The sequence below is a fragment of the Euwallacea similis genome, chromosome 30 (assembly GCF_039881205.1).
Source record: "Euwallacea similis isolate ESF13 chromosome 30, ESF131.1, whole genome shotgun sequence".
Lineage (NCBI taxonomy): Eukaryota > Metazoa > Arthropoda > Insecta > Coleoptera > Curculionidae > Euwallacea > Euwallacea similis.
In genome coordinates this window covers 231,026-243,942 of record NC_089638.1, presented here as the reverse complement: position 1 = coordinate 243,942, position 12,917 = coordinate 231,026, and the positions used below count along the sequence as shown (strand labels likewise).

Sequence of the window (12,917 nt, the reverse complement as noted above, 5' to 3'; positions counted from 1 at the left end):
GCATATTTGATTCATTCTCGGGTTATGAACGAACAGATTTTTTACAAAATATTATATGTTCCAATTTTCGCACGATCGCATAGGGTTATTATCAGAAAACATGAAAATTTAAATAATAAATAGTTTAAGATTGATTGTCGTCTGGTTGGAAGCTTACCAATCATTGCTGATAAAAAAAATTCTATAAAGCTCAACAATATTAATAGTTACCAACTTTTACCTGTTTTACTTCAATCAGTACATTCTTAATTCAATATTTGTACTAATAAATAATAAAACCTAAAATATCTTACTGAAGGCACCATTTCCTAACTAAAATATTTGGGAGAGTGTCGGGCAACTCCTCCTCAAACTTCCATATCACCTTCTCTTTCACTCTTCTCAAAATATTAACCAATTTCCTTTTTCTCTCTTCAAGCAAATCTTTGCTCTTCAAATTAGATCCTAAGCTAAAATATACAACTCCAGCGGTACTTTCGTCCAAAAACTTATGCAAATCCTTGGGCAGCTCTTTGGGTGAGTCTATGAAATACCTACCAAATGCAACCATATTTGGTACCTTGAATACAGCGAATATATGCTGATATGCGAATTAAGAAGTACCAGAGATATGTTTTAGTATAAATCGTATATTGAAGGAGCATTGGAATATACGGCATTGACTAGTTTCTCATGGATAGGCAAATGGTAAAAGGTTCTTACCAAGTAATCCAAAATAAAGAAATATAGCTTATAGAGCCATTGAAAAATAGAAGGATGTTTGTGGTAATCTCTAGAATAGGCATAGGGGATATAAGAGGCTGTTTGAGGCTTACCAACAGCAGGATTAATCCAGGAGTTAGGGCTAACGGTATTTAGAGCTATACGAGGGCAGTTAAACATAGAGTTTAAGACCATCATTGTGAAACTACTCAATGATAACCACATCAAACTTCTGACCCGATTCACCAACTGCTTCATTTCTTGGGTAATTCAATGTATTATTAATGGAGTGCACTAGTAAACTAGTTAATCTTTTTTATTGTGCTAAGGGGCTTAGAGTTGCTGATATGAATAGATTATTATGCATTAAAGTATCTAAAGATTCCAATGTATTTTTTTTAATACAAAGTATTAACTACTTACTTTCATATGCTTGGACAAATCCATCGAGAACAACATCAGTGAAATTCCCATTTTTAGGTCAGTCTTTGAGGACATAAAGACTTACCATGGTGTCATCATAACCGGCCTTGCTTAAACTCTATGAATTTCGAGTCGAGAATAGTGGCTCATAGCGGCTGTAGGAAATATTCCAAAAATTATGGTACATTTTGTACAGGACAAAAGTGTCACAGCTGATATTATTATTATTGCTTTGAGAAACATCAGAACATATGAGATAAGTGCTGTAGACTAAGATGAGACTATGATTTATAAATGATATAATGGATCAAATTACGTGCGACATATGAGTGGAACAGGACTGGATTGAGGGAGAATCTAGAAAAAATTTTAGACGCTTAAATATTCGCTTACTGTAGGTAGTTTACCCATGTAAAATATTCAAGAATGATGAGTATTTTAGACTTATTTAATATTTAGAAATATCGTAAGGCTTTAAATTGTCCCAACTCTCTGTTAACTTTTTAACAAATTAATATTCTTTTAAAATTCAAAAGCAGCATTTAATATGACAAAAATGCTATCTTTTAATGTTTATTTATTTTTTTAATGTTGCTTACATCACCGGTAGTTGAAAATTGTGGATTTTTTTAAATTGAAACATGGGTCAAGTGACATCTCAAATTAAAGGTTTTTCAAAACTACATTCAATGGTGTAGTGCAATTCAAAATCTATCGATTAGTTTTTAAAAAAGACAGGTATAAATTTGTTAAAAAATGCAATACAAACTCAGTTAAATGATACGTAAATAATGAAAACATTTGTTTGTTGATAAGAAATTAATTTGTTTACGATTTTATGCTCACAAACAGTCTTTGGTTATTTTTATTTATTTATTTATTCTTTTTTTATCTGTTGTTTTTGACTGTTTACGAGCACAAAATTGAAAATAAACCAATTTTCTACCAACATACAAATTTTTTCATTGTTTATGTACTATTTAACTGGGTTTGTATTTCATTTTTTACCAGATTTATAGCTGTTTTTCTCAAAACTAATCGACAGATTTTGAATCGCAATACACCATTGAACGTAGTTTTTAAACCTTTAATTTGAGGTGTCAGTTGACACGTGTTTTAATTTAAAAAATCAGCCATATTGCGCTACGGGTGATTTAAGCATCATTTAAAAAATAAACAAACGTTAAAGATAGTATTTTTTGTCCAATTTAATGCTATTTTTGAATTTTAAAAGAATGTTAATTTGCTAAAAAGTTCACAGAGGATGTCAATTTAGAGCCACAGGGAATTATATCTGGTACGCTTATTAAAGTCCTACTGTGTACCTTTAAGTAATAACGTTATCTTTATCATAGCCTATCAGTAATTTGATTCACGTACTCGCCAATTTTCCCAACATAATTTTTCATTTTCATTTTTGGATCTATTTAGGGTATGAAGAGTTCACATTTCCCTACAGTCTTCTAAAAGCATTAAAATTCGAATTGAGTTACTTTTGTTCTTGTTTGACCTTTTCATCTCCTTCCTATATTTGCATAACGTACGTCCCATTTGGGATTTAGCGAATGAATGACTGCGGCAGCCCAGAACTATTTCTAAGATACATATACACTCACTTTCACATGAAATGCACCACCCAGTAATAATAATAATTAAATCTTGTAATTTTGGCAAAATAATGCTTCATAATAGAGTATCAAATGATCAGACTTTCAGTTAAAAGATACAACATTTGATAATGAAAAAATTAATAATGAGTGACATCGCCTCGTACGTCAACGCAAGCACGTACTATTCACGGTATGCTTTGCAATAAATGATCAATATCTTCCTGGGGTATTTCATTCCATGCTACCTCAAGATGATGTCGTAGGTCATCCACATTGTTTGGAGGCCTCGGTAAATTTCGAAGACGGCGACTCATCATATCCCAAAGATGTTCGATGGGCGATAGGCCCGGTGACCGTGCAGGCCAAGGCAGTATTTCCAATTGTGCTTCTTCCAAGTATTGTCGAGTAATGTTCGCACTATGTGGTCTTGCATTATCCTGTTGGAAAATGCCATTTGGTAAAGTTTGCATGAAAGGTACTAATACTGGCCTCAGAACATTGTCAATGTAGCGACGTGCGTTTAGAGTGCCTGGAACTAACACAAGAGAAGATCTTCGGCCAACACATATCGCACCCCACACCATAACACTAGGTGTTAAAGCTGTGTGGCGCCTTTCAGAAAATTGCAAATTTCTTCTTTCACCTCGGTATCGTCTGACTCTTCTACGACCATCATTGATCCATAAACAAAATCGCGACTCGTCACTGAAGACGATATTGTTCCACTCATGATTCCAATCAATTCGTTCTTGACACCAGGCCAATCTGGAAGCTTGGTGTTGGGCGGTTAGTGGCAGTCGTAAATTTGGGCGGTATGAATGCAGGCCAAAAGACGAAATTCTTCTGTAAACTGTTGCCATCGATACCCGACGATTTAGAGCTCCCATCCAATCTACTGCAACAGACATTGTTGTTTGAAATCGATCACCAATGGCCATCCGTCTAAGAAGTCGATCTTCACGTACGTTGCTGCTACGGGGAGAACGTCCAGCTGGACGATGTCGCTGAACCCTTTCTTCAGACCATGAAGACCATATTCTCGCAATCGTGGTGTGGTTTCGATTCATTCTTCAGGCAATCTCACAAAAAGAAAGTCCACCCTCCTTCATGCCGATAATTCGCCCTCTATCAAAATCCGAAACGTAGGAAAAATTTCGACGCTGTCTCACTGGAGGCATTTTGAGATGTCTTGTTCACAGTTCAATAGCAAAATAAACTGATATTTCCATGTAAATATTACTTTATTTATTTACAATTGAATAAAAAATCTAATAGGTCGATGACAAAAAAACCACTAGCATTCTTTCTTTTTTACTGAAAGTCTGATCATTTGATACTCTATTATGAAGCATTATTTCGCCAAAATTACAAGACTTAATTATTATTATTACTGGGTGGTGCATTTCATGTGAAAGTGAGTGTATGTTTTCCATTTCGAACTCAAATTGTATCCAGTGTCCTTTACTTGGAACCTCGTTGATCGTTTATGAAGAAACTGTAATTAAGAGCACAATTGGAAAAAAACCTTATTGGCTACATTTAATTCGTCACACCTTTTTTGCAATGACCTCCCGATTGTTTGATATTTGAACCACATTAAATGTTTGACATTTTGAAGTGTTTGGTTCGGTAGTGTGCCAAGGAGTTCTCAATTATTTACAGTTCTATAAACTCTTGAGACGACAAGAACAAGATAAGCTCAGCATTGTTCCAATTTATTAGCCCTTTTAGGAACGACAATGTTGGTTTTTTTTATGGATTTTAACCAATTTGCATGTCTGGCACTCTCAGGTTTTTCGTCTTTTTTCAGGCTGAAATTGAGATCTTCAGGGGCGTGCTAATAAGAAGTCCATAAAATGTTTACGATTTTATGAACAATAAAATAATGATAAAACAATATTGTTCCAATACCTTAATTTTTTAAGACGTCCCTGATTTTTGTGTGCGGGTTGTCCCTGAAGTACAGTACAATGTTAGACCAAAAACACCTTAACCAAAAATAAGATGTTTTAGGCAAATTTACCGACATTCAACTATGCTTCGTTTTGTCGATACATTGGACATACGCAAGCTTACCTAAAACGCATTAGTATTAGTTAAGAAATTTTTGGTCAAGCATGTACAGTCATTTCAGGGACATCCTGTAGATATTATTCATAATTTCCTTAACAAAGCTGCTTCTTCTCAAATATTTATTTTCTATTCAAATATTTTCTTATGTATTGTAGTAGGTATAATAGTATATTATACGAAGTTCTAAAGAACATTATTGTAACCCGAAAGTTTCACCTTTTGTATGACATTCATTTCCATGGCAACCATAAATAAAACTGCAACGGGGTAATGATGACATTGTGGTTGATTAACTCGCCATAATCGAATCATTATATCTTTGTGGGCACGTCATCCAGACGCTGCCATAAATATTCATTCGATTCAATCATCATATCAGTGTCGCCGACAACGTTTTGTGGCGCAAACTGCACGATTTTGTATATGAGACCCCGTGATTACATTAATATGGTAACGTTGTACACATTTTATTAGCCATAGAATGTGAAAAGACGTTTTACTTCGAATTTTGTTGTTTATTACTCCTCTGTTATTTTCTTGTGGGTTTTTTCCAAAGCGTTAAAATGTACAATATTCTTTGAACTTCTGAGAAATGCAACAATATATGTACGAAAAATTGCCAAAGAGCTACCAGGTCGTTAACAAAAGGCCGGGCTCCGATGCTTTCCGTAACTTGAAACTGAGATACAAGGATCCAATCTCAACTCAATCTCAGTCTATTAAAATGAAGAACAGTATATAAAAAATGTTAAAAATTCACCTACTTTTAGCCATCTTTCAAATTTTTAGCGCGGGAATTCATGCAGAAATTGTTTTAAAACGCAGCTCAAACTAGTCATATTACTGAGCTCTTTAAGCATCCACATCTGGGTTCTATATCTCTTTTAGTTTCCCACATACAGGTTTTGAAACAGCCTCTAAAATGGAAGTGCCTTATACTGCATTTCATAGTCTTCAATATCCGTCATAAGGTTAATGTTAGTTTCAAAATTATGATGCCTCGATCTACATGCTCAAGGCTACAGTATCAGTTAATAAGACCAAAAAACAGTGAAACAAAAATTTTAAAAGGGGGAAGAATCTTTGTTTTGTAATTTTTCAAAATTTCATCACTGATATCGCGAGATGCAGTGAATTGCTACTTATTATGCAAAATTAAGATATTTTATGAATCAACTACTCAAGAAATTTATTGAATTTTAACCCTTTGATAAAAATAACTATTTAAACAGACTTATCAGTTCTACACGGAGGCTTATTATCACTATGCGTGATTTCACAGTAACAACCGATATACAGTCAGCGGCAAAAGTGAGTACACACTTAAAAGTTGTACAATTTATCTCGTAGTAAAAAATATTTAAAAAACCTTATTTAAAGTTATGAATACGGTAGAATGTTCGTTCTATTGTCTTCATAATTACCGCTTAAAAACATGTTTATATACAATTGGCAACAAGGTAGACTTTGGGGAATCACAGGACTCCATAAAATACGATGCAAAAATGAGTACACAGTCTGTTTATTAGAGATCAGTTAAAATTAAGTGGCATGCAGTGAAGAAGTAATTCGTACGATTTGTTAATTGTTTGGCTGTTAATACAATATCCAATAAGTAACAACATGGCAAAACGTAATGAAAATCATAAAAGAACTGAAATATCAGAAGATTTACGCAAACTTATAGTAACATTGCGGCAAGAGGGCAAGTCTTTTCGGAAAATTGGAAATATAGTGAAGAGACATTACAGAACTATAAAAAAAATTTGGGATAAGTATGAAGCTACGGGTAGTGTGCGCAATAAACCTCGTTCTGGACGTCCACGGAAATTAACACCTTTTGATATACGCGATATAACAAGGACGGTTAAAAAAAATCCTAAAACCAGTGCAGTTCAATTAGCCGCGGATATATCAGAACAGAAGGGGGCTTCTATAAATGTTAGTACTATTCGACGAGCACTCAATTCGCAAGGTTTCCATGGTCGTATACCCCGTAAAAAGCCAGCTATTAGTGCTAAAAATCGAACCCTCAGAGTGGCCTTTGCAAAAAAATACTTATCAGAACCACTAGAATTTTGGAACACGATTCTTTTTACAGATGAAAGTAAATTTGAGATATTTGGTCAAAAAAAGAGGTAAAAAATATGGCGAACGAAAAATTCTGAGCTGGATCCCAAAAATCTCTTGAGCACCATCAAACACGGGGGTGGTTCCGTAATGGTTTGGGGTGCAATGGCAGCCTCTGGAGTAGGGCAGTTGGTTTTTATTGACAAAATAATGGATAAAACAATATATATGAATATCCTAAAAGCTAATTTACAGCCCAGTATTGTCAAATTAGGTTTACAGAGGTCATGGGTATTTCAGCAAGATAATGACCCCAAGCACACTGCCCATGTGGTCAAGGAATGGTTGTTATACAACGTTCCAAAACAACTCTATACTCCACCCCAGTCTCCAGATCTCAATCCCATTGAAAATCTGTGGGAAATATTGGACAGGAAGGTGCGTTCTAAACAAATTACAAACGCAACTTCTCTCAAAACTGCACTACTTAAAGCATGGGATACAATTTTGCCTACTGTTACACAAAATTTAATTAATTCTATGCCCAAACGATTAAGAGCTATCATCAAAGCCAATGGTGGACCAACAAAGTATTAATTTTTATCGTTAATGTTAACAAAATGCATTGGAATACGCCGATTTGTAATATTGTGTACTGACTTTTGCCTCTATTTTAAAGCTCTGTTATAAGGCAATCATCTATAAATCGATTTGTAATCCATTTAGGTAATTACAATTATTACCATGTTTTAATGTAACCACATATGTACCTATATTTAATGTTTATAAAATCTTTTTCATTATTTAGTTTATCTTAAATACATTATTCTTTGAATTTCTATTGTGTGTACTCACTTTTGCCGCTGACTGTAACTGCTATCCCAGCGTATTTATAAAACGAAAAACGTAATCATAGACATCATCAGTCGATGCTCAGTACGTTACTAACTCACACCGAACACATCCAAATCAACAGAAACAATATTCTACACGATGCTATTCAAAGCATTTGCTTTGATAATTACAGTTTTATGCAGTAGTTGTGAAAATGCTCGAATTCTCGGTGTTTTCCCATTGGCCGGCATAAGTCACCAAATTCTCGCCTGTAAACTCATGAAAGGGCTAGCTGAAGCTGGGCATGATGTCACTATAGTCAGTCCCTACTATCCCTATAAAGATCTTCCCAAAAATAGCACGTATAGTGAAATTACACTTGATGGACACGCAGAACACTTCGAACGTAAGAATTAATTGATTATTTTTATTATTTTGCCGTTATCATAATATAGTATATATTTTACACCAAGTACATTCTTATGACCCAAACGAGAACTTTGAATCACAGAGTGTGCAACACTAACGAATATAGCACGTGAGGGTTATAAGCACTTCACAACCGCGGGGTAAATACGATTTTTCCCGAGTATTAAATTTAAGTAGATTTTAGAAAATTACAATAAACTTATTTAAATTAAGTCCATATAAAATCCGAAAAACAAAAAAGCAATACGTCTTGTGATCTATACCATTGACGATGGTATTTTGTTAAAGCTTATCACAAGGTTTAATTTTTGTTTCATGTTTGTGAATGATTTTGTCAAAGTTGCTTGCTAAACAATATATAAAGAGTATCTAAAAATGTATCAGATTTTTCAAAAAAAAATCCTATATATCTTTGAAACTTGCAAAAGGTGGCATGAGGGTTATAAACTCTTCTGCCACTTGGTAAAAAATGTATTAATAATAAAATTTGAGTTCCCTAGCAATTTTTTTTGCAAAATATATACCTTGTAGGTCTCCATGGGTCAGAGACTTCCCTTCTGAAGATATAATATTTTAAAATTGAAATCATATTAGGTGTACAACTTTGCTTCCGCCGTTTTTTTTCCGAATTTCGCGATTTTATTGTAAAAAACTAATTATACCTTTAGGATCCAAAGTATTGTCCATCGCTGGCCACTACTTTCTCCCATCTTTCGGGCAGCATACGAATCCCGTGTTGAAAAAATTGGACATCTTTTGAAGCGATCCACGATTCTATCCAATTTCTTACTTCTTCATAAGACCGGAAGTGTTGGTCAGCTAGCCCATGTGCCATGGATCGAAACAAGTGATAATCAGAAGGAGCTAGGTCAGGAGAATATGGCGGGTGGGGTAGGACTTCCCATTTCAATGTTTCCAAGTATTTCTTGACCACTTGCGCAACATGGGGTCGAGCATTATCGTGCTGCAAAATCACTTTATCATGTCTCTCGTTGTATTGCAGCCGTTTCTTTTTCAATGCTCGGCTCAAACGCATTAATTGGGTTCGATAAAGAGCACCTGTGATTGTTTCAGTTGGTTGTAACAGCTCATAATATATTACGCCGAGTTGATCCCACCAAATACAGAGCATGATTTTGGAACCATGAATAGACGGTTTGGCCGTCGACGTGGAAGCATGGCCGGGATATCCCCAAGTCTTTTTGCGTTTGGGATTATCGTAATGAACCCATTTCTCGTCCCCAGTCACAATACGATGCAGAAATCCCTTCCGTCTTTGCCTTGCAAGCAACTGTTCACAAGCGAACAGACGCCTGTCAATATCTCTTGGTTTCAACTCGTACGTACGTACACCCAATATCCTTGCTTCTGAATCATTCCCATGTCTTTGAGGCGTTTTGAGATTGTTTGTTGAGTCACTCCCAATGATTGTGCCAATTCTTGTTGACTTTGACACGAGTCTTCGTCAAGTAATGCTTCCAAGTTCGCATCTTGGAAAACCTTCTTTCTTCCACCGCTATGTTGGTCTTCGACGTGAAAATCACCGTTCTTGAAGCGCTGAAACCACTCACGACATGTCCTTTCACTAATAGTGGCTTCCCCATAAGTATCTGAGAGCATTCGATGAGCCTCAGCAGCAGATTTCTTCATATTGAAGCAGAAAAGTAAAACCTCCCGCAAATGACGAGAATTTGGCTCGTACACTGACATTTTCAATTGCGAATAACTTTATGATGAAGACACAAATAGACTAATATTTTTATGAGGTTATGTTAACAGGTGCCCAAGGCTCCTGCATGCCCACATGGGGTTATTTATTTCGATCATTACTTACCGCTACATACATCTATTCAAAAACGGCGGAAGCAAAGTTGTACACCTAATAGTTTGTCAGTTACGAATCATCGGAATAGGTGTACTTATTTTTTTACAAATAAATATTACTTATTTTGCAGTACTTAAGCCAAGTGGACCCTAAACACGATGTACTGATAAAAAAAATTTCTAGAAATGATGAAATCCCTTGATTTGCTGCACAACGACGCCGGGATAATCCAGCGAATTCCAATCATGATGAAATATATTCTGGAGGGTACGAAAATAACTTTGAACCACCCCAAAGTGAAGCAACTCATAGACTCCGAAAAAACATTTGATCTCTTTATTTCCGAATACTTCCTGAGTGAGCCAATACTAATCTTCTCACACATTTTCAATTGTCCCATGGTGCTTTTGAGTAGTATAGGTGCCACTCCTTTTATTAACACCATTACCGGCAACCCTCAACCTATTTCATATGTCACTCAAGAGAATTCAGGAAATTTTAATGAAACTCTTTCTTTTATTGACCGATTACAAAACCTATTTTTCTATATCCTGGTGGGCTTCATGCGGAGTTATTACCTGCTGCCAAAACAGAACGAGCTGTTGCAGACGCTATATCCAAACTCACCTTCTGTTTATGAACTATTGGATAGAGTGGAGTTAGTACTGCTCAATTCTCATATCAGCACTAATGAGGCGGTTCATCTGGTTCCAAATATGGTGGAAATCGGAGGGTATTTTGTGGACTCACCCAAACCACTACCTAATAATTTGCAGAACTTTATGGATGAAGCCAATGAAGGAGTGATCTATTTCAGTCTGGGATCGCATGTGAAAAGCAAAGATATGGCACCAGAAAGGAAACAAATGTTTCTTAACATTTTTGGACGGTTGAAGGAGAAGGTTATTTGGAAGTTTGAGGAAGATTTGCCTAATAAGCCTGAGAATGTTTTGATACAGAAGTGGTGTCCACAGCAAGATATTTTGGGTAAGTCAATATATAAACTTTGTTTAACTTAAAAATTTTTTAAATTCAGTTCGTTAATTGGTTAGTCATTACTTCGTTAGGTAGTCAATAGTTGATATTGATAAGACTTCTTCTGATCTTCTAATCAACAGGCCTTTAATTTTTATGGAAATATTAACAAAGATACTCTATGTTTTTAAATTTCAGCCCATCCAAATATAAAACTCTTCATAACCCATGGAGGTCTTCTCAGCACCACTGAAACCATCTACCATGGCGTTCCAATATTGGCAATACCAGTTTTCGCAGATCAACCTAAGAATGCCGCTAGAGCTGTAGCAGGAGGTTACGGCCTCTCTATAAACTACAGAGATGACAATTTTACAGAAACACGATTAGACTATTTGGTGCACGAAATACTGTATAATCCAAAGTACCGAGAAAACGCCCAAAAACGGGCAAAATTGTACCATGATAGGGCTATGAAACCCATGGAGGCTGCAGTCTATTGGGTGGAGTACGTAATAAGACATGGTGGTGTGCCCCACTTGAAAGTAGCCGGGATAAATTTGCCGTGGTACAAGTACTACATGTTGGATGTTTTTGGGTTTTTGGCTCTGATTGTGGTATTAGTTTATTTTGTTTTAAAATTAGTGGTGCAAAAGTTTGTTAAGAGTTACCAATTCAAAAAGCTAAAATCTGAGTAAGAAACCAGACATTTTAGAGCTAAAACGTTCAAAATGACTTGCCGAAATGATCCCTCTATGTGCAGTGCCTTTAATAAAATTTTAATAATTTTCACGTTACCCTAATAAGATGGTCCATTTCCCAGGTTTGAAGGTCCCATGAACCAAATTTTTTACCCTAAAGAGTAAATCCACAGAGGAGATTAAAATGACCTGTGTAGGCTAGCGTTGCGAATGCTCAAATCGTATTGATTGAACCATTTTAACTTCATTCCGAAATGAACATTCTATTTGCCAGATTCAAGAATCTGTCTCTAGTTGCAATGACCTTTGTAGGATGCTATTGTGGTACTAAAAATTGTGATACTTAATAAATAATATGAACGTTTGTGCCTTACATTAAAATATTTCAATGATTCATGTGTTTAAATGATGGATGAGAAATATTCAGTTCGATTTTGTTGTGCCAAGTATTAAGAGTTATGATTGAATTTAATTTTTCACACTATAAAAATGTTATTATAGAATTAAATTATGCTGAGTAGGCAAACATACGAAAAAATATATATGCATATATGTATATTATATTATGTAGTTTTTTTCCTTACAATCGTTGTTAGGTCCAAATTTGGCGCGTGTACGTGGTTGGGTCGATTCACCCCTTTCGATACGATAACCGTGAACTACGTAGATCGTGGACTGGATTGATCGATTATGAAGGACCACCCTGAGTTCGCAGTCTCAGAGACACTGTTTTCGCGTATAAAAGAAACTAAACCTTAACTTAACAAAGGTTTATTGGTAACATTAACAACTATACAATATCGAGAAATGCGTTATTTAAAGAATGTTGACGAGAGTTTAACGCGTACGAGTCCGTGATGAAGTGGCGAGAAAAGAGAGCTTCTTCCGTTTCGCACCCTCCTTAAGTATTGGTACGGAGGTGTAACACCCATAGACGTACCCCCGATAAGGCCCCATTAGCGGCTTCTAGGCTACTTTGTTACGTTAAAGCGTAGCACTTAGAGGCACGAACGCTGGGCTTTTATTGGAGCCCAGCCATTGTATTCGTTTGGCGGTACCTTTAATTTAGATTCGCAATGTTAGTCCGACAAAGAATAGTGCTGGAAATCCCAATCGTAAAATAACTTCCCTCTACCGAAGATGGGTGTTAAGCGCTGGGAATTCCAACAGTATTACCCAATGGCTGGGGTTGTCCATAGGCGTAACATCAGTTTCTTACTCACTTCGAACATTTAAACTAATAAATAACTAAACAATAATCCGTGATAAAACGAT

The 12,917-nt window shown here is 35.7% G+C and overlaps 2 protein-coding genes across 5 annotated transcripts in view; one reads left to right on the top strand and one right to left on the bottom strand.

Moving 5' to 3' along the window:
- LOC136417865 (cytochrome b5 reductase 4) overlaps positions 1–12,917 on the bottom strand; it is a 134,281-nt gene that overhangs the window by 98,668 nt on the left and 22,696 nt on the right. The window lies entirely within an intron of this gene.
- On the top strand, positions 7,816–12,173 carry LOC136417870 (UDP-glycosyltransferase UGT5-like). Of its 2 annotated transcripts, none has more exons than XM_066403724.1 (3): positions 7,816–8,118; positions 10,150–10,953; positions 11,140–12,173. In XM_066403724.1, exons 1-3 carry the CDS (start codon positions 7,872–7,874, stop codon positions 11,637–11,639), a joined length of 1,551 nt encoding a protein of 516 aa, XP_066259821.1. In that variant the 5' UTR covers positions 7,816–7,871; the 3' UTR covers positions 11,640–12,173. The 2 variants fall into 2 exon arrangements, with proteins under 2 accessions (XP_066259821.1, XP_066259822.1); XM_066403725.1 differs by having other exon boundaries at positions 7,986–8,118; positions 10,097–10,953.

Coding starts and splice junctions, on each gene's coding strand:
- LOC136417870 (XM_066403724.1), top strand. CDS start 7,872: ATGCTATTCAAAGCATTTGCTTTGATAATTACAGTTTTATGCAGTAGT. Junction 8,119..10,149: donor ACACGCAGAACACTTCGAAC/GTAAGAATTAAT, acceptor AAAAATTTCTAG/AAATGATGAAATCCCTTGAT. Junction 10,954..11,139: donor TCCACAGCAAGATATTTTGG/GTAAGTCAATAT, acceptor TTTAAATTTCAG/CCCATCCAAATATAAAACTC.